Source organism: Oncorhynchus clarkii, chromosome 30, assembly GCF_045791955.1.
Source record: "Oncorhynchus clarkii lewisi isolate Uvic-CL-2024 chromosome 30, UVic_Ocla_1.0, whole genome shotgun sequence".
Taxonomy (NCBI): domain Eukaryota; kingdom Metazoa; phylum Chordata; class Actinopteri; order Salmoniformes; family Salmonidae; genus Oncorhynchus; species Oncorhynchus clarkii.
The window spans coordinates 6,286,455-6,306,449 of NC_092176.1; the positions used below are offsets into that span (position 1 = coordinate 6,286,455).

The following is a 19,995-nucleotide window of genomic DNA, read 5'->3' on the forward strand; positions in this document are numbered from 1 at the left end:
ACGCCGATGACTTAGGCGGTATTCACTTGATCGACTCTAACTTTGTCAAATAAGCACCAATCGGGGTCAAACAAAGCTAGCTAGATAGCCAATGAGATGGGATTTATGGGAGAATCTAGAAACCCTGTATATGTCGCAAATTGTAGCTGCTGACCTTCTGCGACAGCATGCCTTTTCCTCTAGGACAAAAATTATAAGAATATTCAGAGTTATGAATTTATGAAAACTGGTTGTTTTGCAAATGTTGAACTTATAATATGGCTACTAATACTGGAGAAGCTAAATCCAAGTGCAAGTATACAGATTTGACGATATTATTGCAGAAAAATGTAATATGAATGCAAATGTTTCCTTCACGATTTGCCCAAATGTACCTGGGTGACTTCAAACTAAATGTCATGTAGTTTGCACATACTTCAAGTTATGTTGCACATACACATGCCTGACTCCATAACAATAACATAGCAACATTTGACAAGGCAAGACAAGATGGCGACCGGCAAGTTCGGCATGGTGGCAGCACTTTTAATTTACGTGTTTGTTTTAAATGTTACTGGAAATAATTGCATCTGCTATTTAGATGAAAGAATAGTACATTCTCAGTAATTGCTCAGTCATGCAAACACTTTTGATGGCATCCAGCACTTTGGATTTGGAAGGAATGTTATATTCCAAACTTTCATAGTACCTTGGCACAAACCAAAACGATCATTGAAATCCAGTCTGATCGCAAATTAATGGTGGGGATCTTACAGTAACTCTGTGCCTTCTCTTATTGGGTGATATCTATCAATGCCCTGGACCTCACTTTATCAGGGAGCCCATCAAACGGCCTATGCACCCATGCTCCTCTTGCAAATGGTGGATAAAGAGTAACAGCAAAGCTTTGGTGTGTTTGGAATGCGCGCAGTGGATTCATTTAAAATGCAGCAATTCTAGCTTTGGTCAAGGGGTTAATGAAACTTACCATTGCTGTCGGTGTGCTGTACCCGCGGGGTGTGTGAGCATTGAAGGTGGAGTGGGACCAGAGGACTTACCGAGGGTGGAGAGTGCACCGGAGGAGGGAGGTCCACAGCGGAGCGGCGTCAACCAGAGGTGAGTGACGGGGGACACGGTGGTGAGGACGATGGAGTAGCACCTGGGGAGGGGTGCTCCATGGCGACAGAGAGTCCAACGGAGGCAGGGAAGTGGGAAAATGGCAGCGCAGTAGGAGGCGAATTACAAGTGGATCGGGAATTCAATGAGGCCTTTGGGAAGAAGGGCTTACATTTTGTGTACTTAAAAGTCCGAAGCCTACTACCGAAGATCAATGAGATACGCCTGTTGGTTTGCAAATCAGAGGTGGGTGTCTTATGTTTTACTGAGACATTGGATTCATCTGTTTGTGACTCAGAAATTGAGATAGGTAATTACTCTGTTGTCAGGAAGGATCGTAATCAGAACGGTGGGGGGACATGTGCGTTCGTAAGATCAGACATTGCTTTAAACATCAAATCGGATTAAAACGCTGATCTGGAGATTGTCTGGCTGGATATCTGCCTTCCCAAAACCAAGCCGATTTTGTTGGGGGTGTGTAATAGGCCGCCCAAGCAGAATGCATTCTGTGAAGGCTTGGTTTACAGGAGTATTTATGGTCCTGCGCCCAGATATCTAAGTCATTACTTTCCTCGTGTTAGGGAGGCACACAATCACAGCACCAGATCAGGTGTTGCTGATGTGTGCTTATACAGGTTCAGGAGTAATGCTGGGAAAGATACTTTCTTGTATACTGGAGCCTCAGAATGGAATGAGTTCCCTCTGCCTATAAAAACAACGTCCTCACTGGACAGCTTTAAAAATAAAGTAAAAAATGTTTGATGTCTTCTGTGCCCATAGGAATAACTCCTATGATGTAACTGGAATGAGGAGATAGATGTTCTTATTCTATGTTTTTGTTTAATTATTTCACTGCCATACTGTGTTCGATCTTGTCCAGCCATCTTGTCTCAAGAGGACCACAATGGAAATAAGTCCCAGACTTTATTGTGTGTTATCCTCTGATGTTATTCATGTGCATGTATGGCTTTTACGTTTTATGTGTGCTTGTTTTTTTTTAAATGGTTGAATTAATAAACTAAACTAAACACTGCTTCCATCTTGTGAACACCATCGGAATTATAACCAGAGTGATGACTAGAAGTGGGACCTTTGTTGCATTTCAAAGATGGTGGTAGAAAAAAACATGTATTTTGTATTTTCTTCTACCATATCTATTGTGTTATTCTCCTACATTCAACTCACATTTCCACAAACTTCAAAGTGTTTCCTTTCAAATGGTACCAAGAATATACATATCCTTGCTTCAGGTACTGAGCTACAGGCAGTTAGATTTGGGTATGTCATTTTTGGTGAAAATTGAAAAATAGGGGGCTATCCCTAAGAAAACAGAACATCAGTGATAGCAGATAGTCAAGCCAAAACCAACCGTTTCCATTCAGAAGACTGATAAGATATAGCCACTTATGTTAACCATTTCTCTATTCAACTTTTTCAAACATGGTTTGTAGGCTTCTGTTTTAGCATAATCTTGTGGAGAAAGACACAGGGGAGCAATGTCAGTATTAATCGAGCAGTATGGGATTGGAACATAGAGTTCTACATTACATAAAATGTTAGGAGGTCCTTAAACAAGGATACACATAGAATGTATCACTTAGCTGACTAGTATTGATACATCTGGTACAAAGAATATAATGGTTGAATTTAGACAGTGAATGGGTGTTCACTACTTTCCACAAGCATTGAATAAGATGAGACACCCTGGTCATGGAATAATTGGAAATGACTGGAGGAAAATAATGTCTCTGTCTGAATTTAAGTCTTTGATTAATGCAAAGATTGTGGACACGTAATTGCTTTCAGATTATGCTCATGTATTTTTATCTGAGTGTATTGTTGTTGACAATTGTCATTTCAGTGTCAGTGGCAGGGCAGAAATTGTACCAGGATATATCATGGACTAGGACAGATGGAGAGGCTGTCTCCTGCAGCTACAAAGACAATGATCCGTGTACAACGGATGTCCATTGGTACCAGACGAAGAAGGGAGAACCTTTTATCTTAATTATTGAGCTGTGAATGAATCAAGCTGTGAATTAATGAAAAATTTCGTGTTTTGCACCACAGGATGTGACATAATCAGAGGATCTGTTTGAGACGACACACCCCAGCTGTTTTTTCACATCTCATCTTCATAATCGACTATATGATCCAAACCATACTTCTGTAAAGATTTGTGGAATCAATTTGATTTTCAGTGATTCATTTCTTATTCTTATTCACATTGTTCAATGTCATATAGAACACTTTTGATTTTCCCAATTCTTAAGCACATATTCACTGAACATGGACTGTGGAAAAATAATATTCTCCCTTTTTCTGGGTAAGTGATTCATCCAACCTTCATCCAACTGGTGTCTAACATTTGAATGGAATAATTCTACTGTGAGTTTTTGTGATTTTTTTTGGTGATCCACTTCTGTTTTACAGTGGCTGCTTCGGGACAACAGCTGCAACAGGACCAGATTTTAAAGACTAGGAAAGAGAAACAGAGTGTCTCCTTCAGCTGCAAAGTTACTGGTTCGTGTTATGGTAACACAGTCCACTGGTACGAGAAGGGAGAGGGTAAACCCTTCTCTCAGATTTTATACAATGTTTTAAATACCAATTCTTTCACCCGTGATAACACTCATCCTCAGACAGCAGATTTCTCTGCCATGGGTAAGTCTGACTCCAGTGAGCTGAAGATCCAGTCAGTTAAAGTGTCCCATTCTGCCACCTACTACTGTGCCTGCTGGGACTCGTCAACCCACAGTGAGAACTGATCCACATAGCCTGTACAAAAACTCTGTGGTTTTAATGAAACTTTGAATTCATGAAAAGGTTTCTGCACCACAGGAAGTGACATAATCAGAGGTTAGATTGGTTAAATTGTCTTCTTCTTCAAGCTCAAAGCAAAATGCTATTCTAAAATGAATGATAAATACATAGTTGAGATGTCTTGCCAATGAGCAAAAAGTGTTGAAGTTGCTTCTTCCTGATGTATTCGGTATTCGGGCGCCGTGTGCAGAGCTAGGGCAGAGGTTTGTGTGCAATTTGGGTATGTTGTGAATATAGAATGGCTAAAGGGTGTTCTTATTCATGGTGGAAGCAGAGTTGAAACGCCCAGTGATAGGTTGGTCCTGGCTGACGATACCCATGGATTTAAGATATTGATTGTATTTCAGGTACTTAACAGATACTACCTCTCATCCAAAACAGATTAGCTTTTTTTGTGATCAAGTTTGTATGGTTTTTGGGTCAAATAAAATACAAATATCAAACCAACTGACATTAAACAAATACACATTTATCCCCCCGCCCCCTTCCAATCTACACGACCTGCTTAATTAAGTACATACAGCACCATCAAAAGTTTGGACACCTATTCACTCAAGGGTTTTTCTTTATTTTAACTTTTTCTACATTGTAGAATAATAGTGAATACATCAAGACTATGAAATAACACATGGAATCACATAGTAACCATGATTCCAAGAGTGTGCGAAACTGTTATCAAGGCAAAGAGTGTAAACTTTGAAGAATCTAAAATATGTTTTGATGTTTAACACTTTTTTGGTTGCTACATGATTCCATATGTGTTATTTCATAGTGTTGATGTATTCACTGTTATTCTACAATGTAGAAAATAGTTCAAATAAAGAAAGACCCTGGGACCCTGGTTTAGGTGTGTCCAAACCTTTGACTGGTACTGTATGTTGAAGTGATCATTTTATACTGTCAAGTGTTGTAGTCCATATGTTAATATTCTCAGATTTTGCACAATGCAGTTGAGAGACAGTTCAAGTTTAATAACTACAGTATGTACATGAAAAAGTAAATCCACTTCTGATGTTGCAGAGTGTGGTGCTTGCCATCATAAAGCAACCATTCTCTTGGGAGATAAGCGAAGCTGCCATCTCTATCGGCGAGGAAACCCAGACGGCCATCAAGGAACTTCACTGGACTTTATGTAAACTGGAAACCATACAACCCGAGGCTGCATTTATTGTAACTGGGGATTTTAACAAAGCTAATTTGAGAACAAGGCTACCTAAGTTCTATCAGCATATCGATTGCAGTACACGAGTGAGTAACACACTCGACCACTGCCACTCTAACTTCCGCAATGCATACAAGGCCCTCCCCCACCCTCCTTTTGGCAAATCTGACCATGACTCCATGTTGTTGCTCCCCTCTTATAGGCAGAAACTTAAACAGGAATCACCCGTGCTTAGGTCTATCCAACGCTAGTCTGACCAATCGGATTCCACGCTTCAAGATTGTTTCGATCACGTCGACTGGGATGTGTTCCGGGTAGCCTGTGTTCCGGGTAGCCTCAGACAATAACATTTACGTATACGCTGACTCAGTGAGTGAGTTTATAAGGAAGTGTATTGGAGATGTTGTACCCACTGTGACTATTAAAATCTTCCCTAACCAGAAACTGTGGATTGATGGCAGCAATCGCCAAAACTGAAAGCACATTCCACTGCATTTAATCATGGTAAGGCGACTGGAAACATGGCCAAATACAAACAGTGCAGTTATTCCCTCTGTAAGGCAATCAAACAAAATGGCCTCCAACACCCTACTCAACAAATTGGATGCAGATTATCACCGTGCCATCCGTTTTGTCACCAACGCCCCATATACTACCCACCACTGCGACCTGTACGCTCTCGTTGGCTGGCTCTCGCTTACAGACCTACCCTGTACTCGTCGCCAAACCCACTGGTTCAGTTCATTATCAGGTCATCTACAAGACCCTGCTAGGTAAAGTCCTGCCTTATCTCAGCTCGCTGGTCACCATAGCAGCACCCACGCATAGCACGCGCTCCAGCAGGTGTATTTCACTGGTCACCCCCAGGGCCAATTCCTCCTTTGGCCGCCTCTCCTTCCAGTTCTCTGCTGCCAATGACTGGAACGAACAACAAAAATCTCTGAAACTGGAAACACTTATCTCCCTCACCAGCTTTAAGCACCAGCTGTCAGAGCAGCTCACAGATCACTGCACCAGTACACAGTCCATCTATAAATAGCCCAAACAATTACCTCATCCCCTACTGTATTTATTTATTTTTGCTCCCTTGCACCTCAGTATTTCTACTTTGCACATTCACCTAATGCAAATCTACAATTCCAGTGTTTTTATTTGCCATATTGTATTTACTTCGCCACCATGGCCTTTTTTATTGCCTTTACCTCCCTTATCTCACCTCATTTGCTCACATTGTATATAGACTTGTTTTTGTACTGTATTATTGACTGTATGTTTGTTTTACTCCATGTGTAACTCTGTGTTGTTGTATGTGTTGAACTGCTTTGCTTTATCTTGGCCAGGTCGCAGTTGTAAATGAGAACTTGTTCTCAACTTGCCTACTTGGTTAAACAATGGTAAAATAAATCAAATACTTATAACTTTGGCGAACTATAAACCTTAAATGGTATATAAAACATTGTAAATTAAAAATAACAGAACACCAGTGATAGCAGATCGTGTAGCCAAAATCAACATTCCCCATTTATAAGATTGAAAAGATATAGCCGTTGGTTTGTTATGTGAACCATTTCTCTGTTCAACTTTATCAAACATGATTTGTAGTTTTGTTTTACAACCATCTTGTGGAAAAAGACACGGGTGCAATGTCAGTATTAAAATAGCAATATGGAGCTGGTACATAGAGGTCTACATCAAACGGTAGGAGAACATTGAACAAGGGTACACCTAGAATTTATCACTTAGCTGGGTAGTAAATCTGGTACGAAGACTAAAATGGTTGAATTTAGACAGTGAATGGGTGCGTCCATAATATAAACGTTCTCCCTTCATTGAATACGTGGAGGCATTGGCTGCCTTTTCACCATATTTCTTTCAAATCAGTGAAGGAAGTGAACAAGTGCACACTTTGGGAGGAAGGAGAGATAATATAATTGGAACATAGCCCTTGTCAACAACCACAGGAAGTGACATCAGATTGGAGGAGCAGTTAGTGACAGTGTTTCACCCTCACATCATCTCTGCTCCCACTAAACACAATTATCTTCAGGTTCAAAAGAAGACATCTCAGAATCATCATAGAAATGTCTCTAAGCTCTGTGGTCATTCTTTACTCACTTTGTTGAAGTACTGTATCTTTTCTTCTTACAATGCACCCTAGTCATGGAGCAACTGGAAATGACTGGCAGAAAATAGTGTCTCTGTCTGAATTTAAGTCTATAATTGATGCATAGATTGTGGACAAATGTAATAGCTTTTAAGTTTTGCTAATATATTTTTGTCTTGTTGTTGTCAATTGCCCAGGAGATATCATGGATTAGGACAGAGCGAGAGGGTGTCTCCTTCAGCTGCAAAGACAATGATCAGTGTACAACGTATGTCTACTGGTACCAGAAGAAGGAGGGAGAACATTTTACCTTGATTCTCGAGCTGGGAAGAATCAAGCTGTGAATTATTGAAAAAGAAAGTGTTTTGCACCACAGGAAGTGACATTGTCAGAGGAACTGTTTGAGACGACACACTCCAGCTGGTTTTTCACCTCTCATCGTCATAATCGACTATATGATCCAAACCATAATTCAGTAAAGATCTGTTAAATCAGTCTCATGTTCAGTGTTATATATAACGTGTAGCTTTTCATTTCCCCAATTCTTAAGCACATATTCCCTGAAATGGACTGTGGTATAATAATATTCTCTCTTTTTCTGGGTAAGTGGTTGATCAAACCTGTATCCATATATTTGAATGGAGTAACTGTACTGTGAATTTTTTATTGATCCACGTCTGTTTTACAGTGGCTGCTTCAGGACAACAGCTGCAAAAGGACTCGATATCAAAGACTAGGAGAGAGAAACAGAGTGTCTCCTTCGACTGCAAAGTTACTGGTCGGTGTGGTAACCTGGTCCACTGGTATCAGAAGAGAGAGGGTGAACCATTTACTTGGATTCTATACTTTAATTCTGGTGACAATTCTGACAGCCGTGCTACCACTCATCCTCAGAGAGCAGATTTCTCCGTTTGGAGGGAGTCTGCGTCTCACCCCAGTGAGCTGAAGATTAAGTTAGTTAAAGTGTCCCATTCTGCCACCTATTACTGTGCCTGCTGGGTCTCGGGAACCCACAGTGAGAACTGAGCCACACAGCCTGTACAAAAACTCATGAAAAGGTTTCTATACCAGAAGTAAGTGACATAAGAGGTTAGAGTGCAGTGTCTTCTTCAAATCCAAAGTGAAATGCAATTGTAAAAGGAATTAAAAATAAATAAACAAGATGTCTTGCCAATGAGCAAACAGTGTCTTAACTGGATCTTCTTGATGTGTCATGTAATGTATATTGTGTGCAGAGGTTGGACAGAGGTTTGTGTGCTTTTTAGGTATATATGGGTATAACGGTCAGAATGACGTATTTACAAAAGTTTTCAGATCGTTTGCTATGAGACTCAAAATTGAGCTCAGGTGCATCCAGGTTTCAATTGATTTGCATCCAGGTTTAAATTCAATTGATTGGACATGATATGGAAAGGCACACACCTGTCTATATAAGATCCCACAGTTGACAGTGCATGTCAGAGCAAAAAACTAAGCCTTGAGGTAGGAGTCATTGTCCATAGAGCTCTGAGACAGGATTGTGTTGAGGCACAGATCTGGGGAAGGGCACCAAAAATTGTCTGCAGCATTGAACATCCCTAAGAACACAGTGGCCTTCATCATTCTATCGTTACATTATTTATATGCATGCGGACGCCTATGTTTTGAAACCATTGGATTCAGTTTTCCATTCAGCAATACGTTTTATTACTGGGGAAAGTTGTAGAACTCCTCATTGTATTCTTTACAAACATGTGGGATGGACCTCTCTGTCTGTAGGAAGAGAGCTGCACAACCTTTTAATGATTTACAATGCCGTTTTGCAACCCTTTGGTCTCCACATAATTGAGAAAGTCTGCTTTTAGTTTTTTTGCTCCCTGTGTGGAACTCCTTGCAATGAGATATTCTGGTGCCTTTCAGGCAAATAAAATGATTGATTGGAGACTTTTACATTACAGAATGCGATTGCTTTTCTTAAATATATTTAATGTTGTGTATTATGTGTTTTATTATAGTGTTTTGTAGGGCTGTTGTGGTTTATGTGTAAAGGTATACAGGGCTCTCATGTAAAATAGTTTTACCTCAGTGTGACTCCCTGTTTAAATAAAGGTTAATTCAATTCTTAAATGAAAGAAGTTTGGAGCCATCAAGTCAATGTCCTTGAGTGGCCCAGCAAGAGCCCGGACTTGAACCCGATCGAACATCTCTGGAGAGACCTGAAATTAGCTGTGTAACGACGCTCTCCATCCAACTTCACAGTGCTTGAGAGGATCTGCAAAGAACTAACTCCCCAAATATAGGTGTGTCAAGCTTGTAGAATCATACCCAAGAGGACTCTAGGCTGTAATCGCTGCCAAAGCTGCTTCAACAAAGTACTGACTAAAGGGTCTGAATACCTGGGTAAATGTGATATTTTTAAAAACAATTTCAAAAATGTCTAAACTTGTTTTTGCTTTGTCATTATGGGGTATTGTGTGTAGATTGATGAGGGAAAAAACTATTTATTTAATCTTAGAATAAGAATGTAACAAAACAAAATCTGAAAAAGCCCAGAGGTCTGAATTCACTGTATACATCTGTTGCTCACAGATACCTTTTAAAAAACTGGAGGTGCGTGGATCAGTAAACCAGTCAGTATCTGATATGACCACCATTTGCCTCATGTAGCGTGACACATCTCCTTCGCATAGAGTTGATCAGGCTGTTAATTGTGGCTGTGGAATGTTGTCCTACTCCTCTTGAATGGTTGTGTCAAGCTCCTGGATATTGGAGGAACTGGAACACGCGGTCATACAGGTCCTTCCAGAGCATCCCACGCATGCTCAATGGGTGACACGTCTGGTGAGTATGCGGGCCATGGAATAACTGGGACATTTTCAGCTTCCAGAAATTGGGTACAGATCATTGCTGAAACATGGGGTGGTTAGTGCGTTGGGCCAGTAGCCGAAAAGTTGCTGGATCGGTTGACATTCTGCCAAATTCTCTAAAAGAATGTTAGATTTGGCTTATGGTAAATAAATGAACATTCAATTCTCTGGCAACAGCTCTGGTGGAGTCAGCATGCCAAATGCAGGCTGCCTCAACTTGTGGCATTGTGTTGTATGACAAAACTGCACATTTTAGAGTGGCCTTTTATTGCCCCAAGCACAAGGTGCAACTGTGTAATGATCATCCTGTTTAATCAGCTTCTTCAAATCAAATGTTATTAGTCTGGAATACAACACAGTGAAATGCTTACTTACGAGCCCCTAACCAACAATGCAGTTAAAAAAAATAAAAGTAACAAGTAACTAAAGATCAGCAGTATAATAACAATAGCAAGACTATGTACAGAGGGGTACCAGTACAGAGTTAATGTGAGGGATTAACGGTTAGTTGAGGTAATATGTATATGTAGGTGGAGTTATTAAAGTGACAATGCATAGATGATAACAACAGAGAGAAGCAGCGGTATAAAAGAGGGGGGACCTAGACTTGGCACTCCGGTACCGCTTACTGTGCGGTAGCAGAGAGAACAGTCTATGACTAGGGTGCTGGAGTCTTTGAAACATTTTAGGGCCTTCCTCTGACACCACCTGGTATAGAGGTCCTGGATGGCAGGAGGCTTGGCCACAGTGATGTACAAGGCCGTACGCAGTACCCTTTGTAGTGCCTTGCGGTCAGAGGCCGAGCAGTTGACATACCAGGCAGTGATGCAACCGGTCAGGATGCTCTCAATGGTGCAGCGGTAGAACCTTCTGAGGATCTAAGGACCCATGCCAAATATTTTCAGTCTCCCGAGGGGGAATAGGTTTTGTCATGCCCTCTTCACTTGGTGTGCTTGGACCATGTTAGTTTGATGGTGATGTGGACACCAAGGAACTTGGTCTGCTTGGTCCTCTTTTGGTCCTCTTTTTCCTATAGTCCACAATCTACTCCTTTGTATTGATCATGTTGAGGGAGAGGTTGTTGTCCTGGCACCACACGTCCAAGTCTCTGACCTCCTCCCTATAGGCTGCCTCGTCGTTGTCGGTGATGAGGCCTACCACTGTTGTTCCATTGGCAAACTTAATGATTGTGTTGGAGTTGTGCCTGGCCTTGCAGTCATGAGTGAACAGGGAGAACAGGAGGGGGCTGAGCACTCACCCCTGAGGGGCCCCTGTGTTGGGGATAAGTGTGGTGGATGTGTTGTTACCTACACTTACCACCTAGGGGCGGACTGTCAGGAAGTTCAGGATCCAGTTGCAGAGGGAGGTGTTTATAGTCCCAGGGTCCTTAGCTTATTGATAAGCTTTGAGGGCACTATGGTGTTGAATGCTGAGCTGTAGTCAATGAATAGCATGCTCACATTGGTGTTCCTTTTGTCCAGGTGGAAAGGGCAGTGCGGAGTGCAATAGAGAGATTGCATCATCTGTGGATTTGATAGGGCAGTATGCAAATTGAAGTGGGTCTAGGGTATATGGGATGATGGTGTTGATGTGAGCCATGACCAGCCTTTCAAAGCACTTCATGGCTACAGATGTGAGTGCACGGGTCGGTAGTAATTTAAACAAGTTACCTTAGTGTTCTTGGGCACAGTCACTATGGTGGTCTGCTTTAACTTCTTGAGTGGAGGCGGCAGGATTTTTGTTTTTTGGCTACAAAAACGTATCCATTTGAAACTGCCTATTTCTCAGGCACAGAAACTAAAATATGCATATAATTGTCAGATTAGGATAGAAAACACTCTAAAGTTTCCAAAACTGTCTGTGAGTATAACAGAACTGATATTGCAGGCAAAAACCTGCGGAAAATCAAACCAGGAAGTGGTGTTTTTCCTGAAAGCTCTCTGTTCCATTGGATGCCTTGCCTTCATTTAAAGGGATATCAACCAGATTCCTTTTCCGATGGCTTCCTCAAGGTGTCAACAGTCTTTAGACATAGTTTCAGGCTTTTATTTTGAAAAATGAGCGAGAAAGATAACTTCGCGTCAGTGGATAGCTGGGTGTTCGCAGAGTTTTGCTTGCGCAACCGAGTGTGTCAGCCATTGTCTCTCCATCTCCTATTGAAAAAGCAACAGTCCCGGTTGATATATTATCAATTATATATTTTAAAAACAACCTGAGAATTGATTATAAAAAACGTTTGACATGTTTCTGTAGACATTACGGATACTGTAGACATTTTCGTCTGCTATGTCGTGACCGCTCGAGCCTGTGGATTTCTGAACATAACGCGCCAAACAAATGGAGGTATTTTGGATATAAAAATCATCTTTATAGAACAAAAGGAACATTTATTGTGTAACTGGGACTCTCGTGAGTGCAAACATCTGAAGATCATCAAAGGTAAGCGATTTAATCTATTGCTTTTCTGACTTTTGTGACCAAGCTACTTGGCTGCTAGTTTTTGTGATATTTTGTCTACTGAGAGAGATGTTCTTACATAAATGCTTGTTATGCTTTCGCCGAAAAGCTCTATTGAAATCTGACACGTGGGTGGATTAACAACATGCTAAACTGTGTTTTGTGATTTCATGAAAATTAAATATTTTTAGTAATTTAGTAATTTAATTTGAATTTGGCGCGCTGCAATTCAGCGGGTGTTGATGAAAATGATCCCGCTAAAGGGATGGGTGCGGCAGCTTACCGATCGCTGCAGCTGTACACAGCCCATCTGTAAATGGTGTGATGAAAGAAACATACAGGAACTCAAATCCTTCTGTTCACCTGATTTAGAATTCCTCACAATCAAATGTAGACCGCATTATCTACCAAGAGAATTCTCTTTGATTATAATCACAGCCGTATATATCCCCCCCCAAGCAGACACATCGATGGCTCTGAATGAACTTTATTTGACTCTTTGCAAACTGGAAACAATTTATCCGGAGGCTGCATTCATTGTAGCTGGAGATTTTAACAAGGCTAATCTGAAAACAAGACTCCCTAAATTTTATCATTATATCGATTGCGCAACCAGGGGTGGAAAGACCTTGGATCATTGTTACTCTAACTTCCGCGACGCATATAAGGCCCTGCCCCGCCCCCCTTTCGGAAAAGCTGACCACGACTCCATTTTGTTGATCCCTGCCTACAGACAGAAACTAAAACAAGAGGCTCCCACGCTGAGGTCTGTCCAACGCTGGTCCGACCAAGCTGACTCCACACTCCAAGACTGCTTCCATCACGTGGACTGGGACATGTTTCGTATTGCGTCAGACAACAACATTGACGAATACGCTGATTCGGTGTGCGAGTTCATTAGAACGTGCGTTGAAGATGTCGTTCCCACAGCAACGATTAAAACATTCCCTAACCAGAAACCGTGGATTGATGGCAGCATTCGCGTGAAACTGAAAGCGCGAACCACTGCTTTTAATCAGGGCAAGGTGTCTGGTAACATGACCGAATACAAACAGTGCAGCTATTCCCTCCGCAAGGCTATCAAACAAGCTAAGCGTCAGTACAGAGACAAAGTAGAATCTCAATTCAACGGCTCAGACACAAGAGGCATGTGGCAGGGTCTACAGTCAATCACGGACTACAGGAAGAAATCCAGCCCAGTCACGGACCAGGATGTCCTGCTCCCAGGCAGACTAAATAACTTTTTTGCCCGCTTTGAGGACAATACAATGCCACTGACACGGCCTGCAACGAAAACATGCGGTCTCTCCTTCACTGCAGCCGAGGTGAGTAAGACATTTAAACGTGTTAACCCTCGCAAGGCTGCAGGCCCAGACGGCATCCCCAGCCGCGCCCTCAGAGCATGCGCAGACCAGCTGGCCGGTGTGTTTACGGACATATTCAATCAATCCCTATACCAGTCTGCTGTTCCCACATGCTTCAAGAGGGCCACCATTGTTCCTATTCCCAAGAAAGCTAAGGTAACTGAGCTAAACGACTACGGGGCGTAGCACTCACTTCCGTCATCATGAAGTGCTTTGAGAGACTAGTCAAGGACCATATCACCTCCACCCTACCTGACACCCTAGACCCACTCCAATTTGCTTACCGCCCAAATAGGTCCACAGACGATGCAATCTCAACCACACTGCACACTGCCCTAACCCATCTGGACAAGAGGAATACCTATGTGAGAATGCTGTTCATTGACTACAGCTCGGCATTCAACACCATTGTACCCTCCAAGCTCGTCATCAAGCTCGAGACCCTGGGTCTCGACCCCGCCCTGTGCAACTGGGTACTGGACTTCCTGACGGGCCGCCCCCAGGTGGTGAGGGTAGGCAACAACATCTCCTCCCCGCTGATCCTCAACACTGGGGCCCCACAAGGGTGCGTTCTGAGCCCTCTCCTGTACTCCCTGTTCACCCACGACTGCGTGGCCACGCACGCCTCCAACTCAATCATCAAGTTTGCGGACGACACAACAGTGGTAGGCTTGATTGAGGGCCCTCGGAGTGTGGTGTCAGGAAAATAACCTCACACTCAACGTCAACAAAACTAAGGAGATGATTGTGGACTTCAGGAAACAGCAGAGGGAACACCCCCCTATCCACATCGATGGAACAGTAGTGGAGAGGGTAGCAAGTTTTAAGTTCCTCGGCATACACATCACAGACAAACTGAATTGGTCCACTCACACAGACAGCATTGTGAAGAAGGCGCAGCAGCGCCTCTTCAACCTCAGGAGGCTGAAGAAATTTGGCTTGTCACCAAAAGCACTCACAAACTTCTACAGATGCACAATCGAGAGCATCCTGGCGGGCTGTATCACCGCCTGGTACGGCAACTGCTCCGCCCTCAACCGTAAGGCTCTCCAGAGGGTAGTGAGGTCTGCACAACGCATCACCGGGGGCAAACTACCTGCCCTCCAGGACACCTACACCACCCAATGTCACAGGAAGGCCATAAAGATCATCAAGGACATCAACCACCCGAGCCACTGCCTGTTCACCCCGCTATCATCCAGAAGGCGAGGTCAGTACAGGTGCATCAAAGCTGGGACCGAGAGACTGAAAAACAGCTTCTATCTCAAGGCCATCAGACTGTTAAACAGCCACCACTAACATTGAGTGGCTGCTGCCAACACACTGACACTGACTCCAGCCACTTTAATAATGGGAATTGATGGGAAATGATGTAAATATATCACTAGCCACTTTAAACAATGCTACCTTATATAATGTTACTTACCCTACATTATTCATCCCATATGCATACGTATATACTGTACTCTATATCATCGACTGTATCCTTATGTAATACATGTATCACTAGCCACTTTAAACTATGCCACTTTGTTTACATACTCATCTCATATGTATATACTGTACTCGATACCATCTACTGCATCTTGCCTATGCTGCTCTGTACCATCACTAATTCATATATCCTTATGTACATATTCTTTATCCCCTTACACTGTGTACAAGACAGTAGTTTTGGAATTGTTAGTTAGATTACTTGTTGGTTATTACTGCATTGTCGGAACTAGAAGCACAAGCATTTCGCTACACTCGCATTAACATCTGCTAACCATGTGTATGTGACAAATACAATTTGATTTGATTTGATTTGATTTAAATAGCCCATCCAACCAACTACCTACCTCATCCCCATATGTGTTTTTGTTTTTCTGCTCTTTTGCACACCAGTATTTCTACTTGCACATCCTCCTCTGCACATCTATCACTCCAGTGTTAATTGTGAAATTGTAAATACTTTGCCACTATGGCCTATTTATTGCCTTACCCCCTTACTTCATTGGCACACACTGTATACAGATTTTTCTATTGTGTTATTGACTGTACGTTTGTTTATCCCATGTGTAACTCTGTGTTGTTGTTTTTGTCACACTGCTTTGCTTTATCTTGGCCAGGTCGCAGCTGTAAATGAGAACTTGTTCTCAACTGGCCTACCTGGTTAAATAAAAAATAATAATAATAAATAGATCTGTAAAAAAAAATTAAAGCTCAAGAGTTATGCTTAGATATGCAGAGAAACATTTAAATATTTTGGATTAACAATTAAAAATTCTTAATTATCAAATTTAAAGATGGAGGGGGACTAGCTACCTCAGGAAAAACCCACCAACCCCCCACCACCCCCAATATCCACCCCTCCAGGCTATCCTCACAGTGCAGACTACTTTTTGAGAAGGGGATTTTCACTGTGAAGGCTCGAATTTGGCTCTGGCACGACACTTTATGTGACAGGTAAGATATCCATTCCTCTGATTTTCAAAAGGTAAACAAAGCAGTAGTCCTTAATAATTAATATTTAATCTATAGCTCTATTCACTATCCAAAATCATTTCGAAAACATCTGCAGTATTGCTCTGCAAATATGCACTATTCGTGATTAATCCATGTTAGGACAAAAATATTAAGTATTTGAAAATGTGTTATTAGTCTGTACAATAGATCATTCTGATTTTCAAGGAAGCCATATGAATATTTTACAGTATATTGCATGTCCCTACTCTTAGAGATATACACCCTCAGTTAAATTAATGATATAAATGTAAAGTAATTTGACATAGAGCAAAAATGTTGAACTGTTTACTTAAAATAAGAGTCTTACGTTATGATATTGAAAGTTATGATTTACATTGAAATAAGATATTCCATAAAGGATAGTTGTTATGGAGAAAAATGTAATTAATTGTTCACTTGAATATAGACAGTACAGCTGGATATAAAACAAATGCTGGGGGACATCATGATTCAACAGACTACCTCTGAAGTCTGACAACTTTTGTGTGATGTCCCTTTATTAAAATAAGAGTCTTACGTTATGATATTGAAAGTTATGATTTACATTGAAATAAGATATTCCATAAAGGATAGTTGTTATGGAGAAAAATGTAATTAATTGTTCACTTGAATATAGACAGTACAGCTGGATATAAAACCAATGGTGTGAGACATCACGATTCATCTTGTCTGTAAATGTTATTATTTCTCTTGAAAATCAGACGGCATTCAACGAAAACCCAAAGTGACGCTGTACTCAGCGTCCAACTCTGAGTCGAATGAGAAGACCACCCTGCTATGTCTGGCTAGAGACATGTTTCCAGACTTGGTCAAGATCTCATGGAAGATTGAGGAAGCAAACGGCGGAAGAACGGAGGTGCCCAAAGCAGAGGGGGAACAGCTGGAGCAGAGGGAGGAAGAACAGACGACCAGTATGATCATCATTGATAAAGAGAATACGTACAGGAACAAATACATCTGTTCTGTGGAGCATGAATGGGGCGCTCAACATTTTGTCATCCCAAAAGGTAAAGCCAGTCATTGAAATAGTTTTACATTAGTATGTAGACCTATTATATTTTTCATACATCATTATTCATTTAATATTTATGTACTATATTTATATGAGTAGGTTATCATGGATTCAACCATGTAAAACTGACATAGGCCTATTAAAAAGAAAGTACATAAAAATGTGACACACAATTGGCCATTGCATAGGAATGTTGTGTAGTTCGTTTTGCGAGTTAAAACAAAACACCTTAATTAGCGTAACAATTATCCCTGACAGTAGCCTACATAATATTCTGAAAGCATATTCTTTAATATTATCTTTTTCCATCTCATTCTCAAATAAACCAACTGAAGATACTCCAACCACCATGTCTGCACCAGCGTTCAGAAATGACACGCAGGAGTCACAGACTCTGCAGTTTACCGAAGGTAAAATTCATGTACATTTCATGCAGGGTTGGGGTCAATTCAAAACAAAAAGAAAAAAGGGAAAAAAAGAAAAATATGAGGGGTTGGATAAATGAACAGATTTAGACAGGTATTAAATCCGATTGCGTTTTGTAGCTATTCCACCTTCTGAGGAACGCATTCACGTTAAACGCTGTTTATGGCTGCTCAATTTGAAATTACCTTTAATTAAGGGCGCTTTCACATATCCTCTTATGATCCGGATCCAGGAGCGTTTAGTAGCCTACCCTGATCCGCGCTATAAAGCATGTGTGAGACACAAATTAACCCGGGCTGAAACGAATCCTAGACCAGCGTGAGTAGCAGGTCCAAGATCCAGGACCAGAGTACCAGGAATTGTGACTTGGCAGAGCGAGTCGAATGGAACTTTTTTACCTGTTGCACTCGCCAAGGTCATGTAAAATTGAGTTTTACCGTACAAAACGCGATCAGATAGATAATCTGATCATGGTTTATAGGCAAAGTGCCCCTTAAAGGCACTTGTTTGCCGAGATGCTATCCACGGTAAATATAGCATAAATTGGCTTAATAGGACCATGTGTTTTTAAACGGCAATGCCTGTAACCTGCATTAAAATTGAATCCCAGCCTTAATCTTTTCTCTTCCCCAGATTCCTTCCAGTCAACGTGCAGTCTGAACCTGGCCTCTGTGGTTTACACAGTGATGATAGTGAAAAGCATGGTGTATTGCTGTGGGCTCTCTCTCCTGCTGCACAACAGGATCCTGGGAAGAGGACCCAGCACCTGAAGACCTCTATGAGGAAAATCATTTATGTGCTTTTTTTTACATTGATACAATGTTGTTGTTGGGTTGTTGTTTTTTACATTGATACAGCTTGCATGACATTTTCCTTGCCTAACACAGCCTGCTCAAATTAACCAAGTTGCTCAAACGAACCATATTATTTCAGAAGAGGATGCCTTTGTGAACAAAATGTTGCAACAACAATGGATCTGTAAATGATTGTAAAATACATTTTTACAGTTCTGTGCTGTTTTCGATGAAAAAAGGTAACCTAAAACCCCTAAAATATTGCATCTCTTTACTATAAGATCATCTATTCATATTTGGGAAAATGTTATTTAATTGAATCTCATTAGAAGCGGAACAATACGATTGTAAGTTCACCAATGATCTGTTTTCAACTTGTTTGCTCCAATGTGCATGTTCCCGACGCAGATGTTGAGCCTAGACTTAATAGTGGTGGGATAATATGGTTCATGTTTCTTTGGTGTTCTAAGGACATGTGAAATGGTAGTTACTGGAAACAAGATATAGCTAGCTGCAGAACCACAGCTCAAGTGTGTGAAGAGATGGTTATCCAAAGCTGCTGGATGATTCACTTGGCCTTGATCTGTTTTTACCTCTAGTTGTGGGTTCGGCTCTTGCCATCAAATTGAAGAATATGACAGCGATGGCAGACGAGTCCGTAATGGTAGTTTATGGTTCTTGCATTTGTAGAATTATAGATCTATGGCAAAACAAACTTTTTACACTTTTGTTTATGTGTACGTTTTACCTTGAAACAATCTAATTTGTTTTTGCATATATATTTTGCAAGGAAATGAACATTGTTATCAAGAGAAGTATTTTCCATGTTATTGTCATGTTATTACCATTTATTCTGTGCTTCAATGTAAAGTGCTACAGAAATGTCTTATTAATTGATTTCTTTTCTATACATCGAAACCATGAAATAACACATATGGAATCATGTAGTAACCAAAAAAGTGTTAAATAAATATATTTGAGATTTGAGATTCTTCAAGGTAGCCACCCATTGCATTGATGAATTCATTTCACGCACTTGGCATTCTCTCAACCAGCTTCATGAGGTAGTCACCTGGAATGCATTACAGTTAACAGGTGTGCCATGTTAAAAGTTAATTTGTGGAATTTCTTTCGTTAATGCACTTGATCCAATCAGTTGTTTTGTGACAAGGTAGGGGTGATATACAGAAGATTGCCTTTTTGGTAAAAGACAAATCCATATTATGGCTAGAACATCTCCAATAAGCAAAGAGTGTGTCTTCCGCAAAACTCTAACATTTAAGACATGAAGGTCAGTCAATACAGTTTCTTCAAGTGCAGTCGCAAAAAAACATTAAGCGAAACTGTCTTTCATGAGGACCGCCACAGGAAAGGAAGACACAGAATTAACTCTGCTGCAGAGGA

At 41.1% G+C, this 19,995-nt stretch overlaps 1 protein-coding gene across 1 annotated transcript; it reads left to right on the plus strand.

The window, feature by feature from the left end:
• Positions 1 to 489: 489 nt before the first annotated feature.
• LOC139390208 (M1-specific T cell receptor beta chain-like) lies at positions 490 to 19,592 on the plus strand. Its single transcript, XM_071137466.1, has 9 exons — positions 490 to 536; positions 1,014 to 1,341; positions 3,738 to 3,841; positions 11,646 to 11,655; positions 15,739 to 15,797; positions 16,262 to 16,299; positions 17,061 to 17,366; positions 17,707 to 17,781; positions 18,431 to 19,592. Exons 1-9 carry the CDS (start codon positions 490 to 492, stop codon positions 18,565 to 18,567), a joined length of 1,104 nt encoding a protein of 367 aa, XP_070993567.1. The 3' UTR covers positions 18,568 to 19,592.
• Positions 19,593 to 19,995: the final 403 nt, after the last annotated feature.

Coding starts and splice junctions, on each gene's coding strand:
- LOC139390208 (XM_071137466.1), top strand. CDS start 490: ATGGCGACCGGCAAGTTCGGCATGGTGGCAGCACTTTTAATTTACGT. Junction 15,798..16,261: donor CCAGTGTTAATTGTGAAATT/GTAAATACTTTG, acceptor TTCACTGTGAAG/GCTCGAATTTGGCTCTGGCA. Junction 17,782..18,430: donor GACTCTGCAGTTTACCGAAG/GTAAAATTCATG, acceptor TCTCTTCCCCAG/ATTCCTTCCAGTCAACGTGC.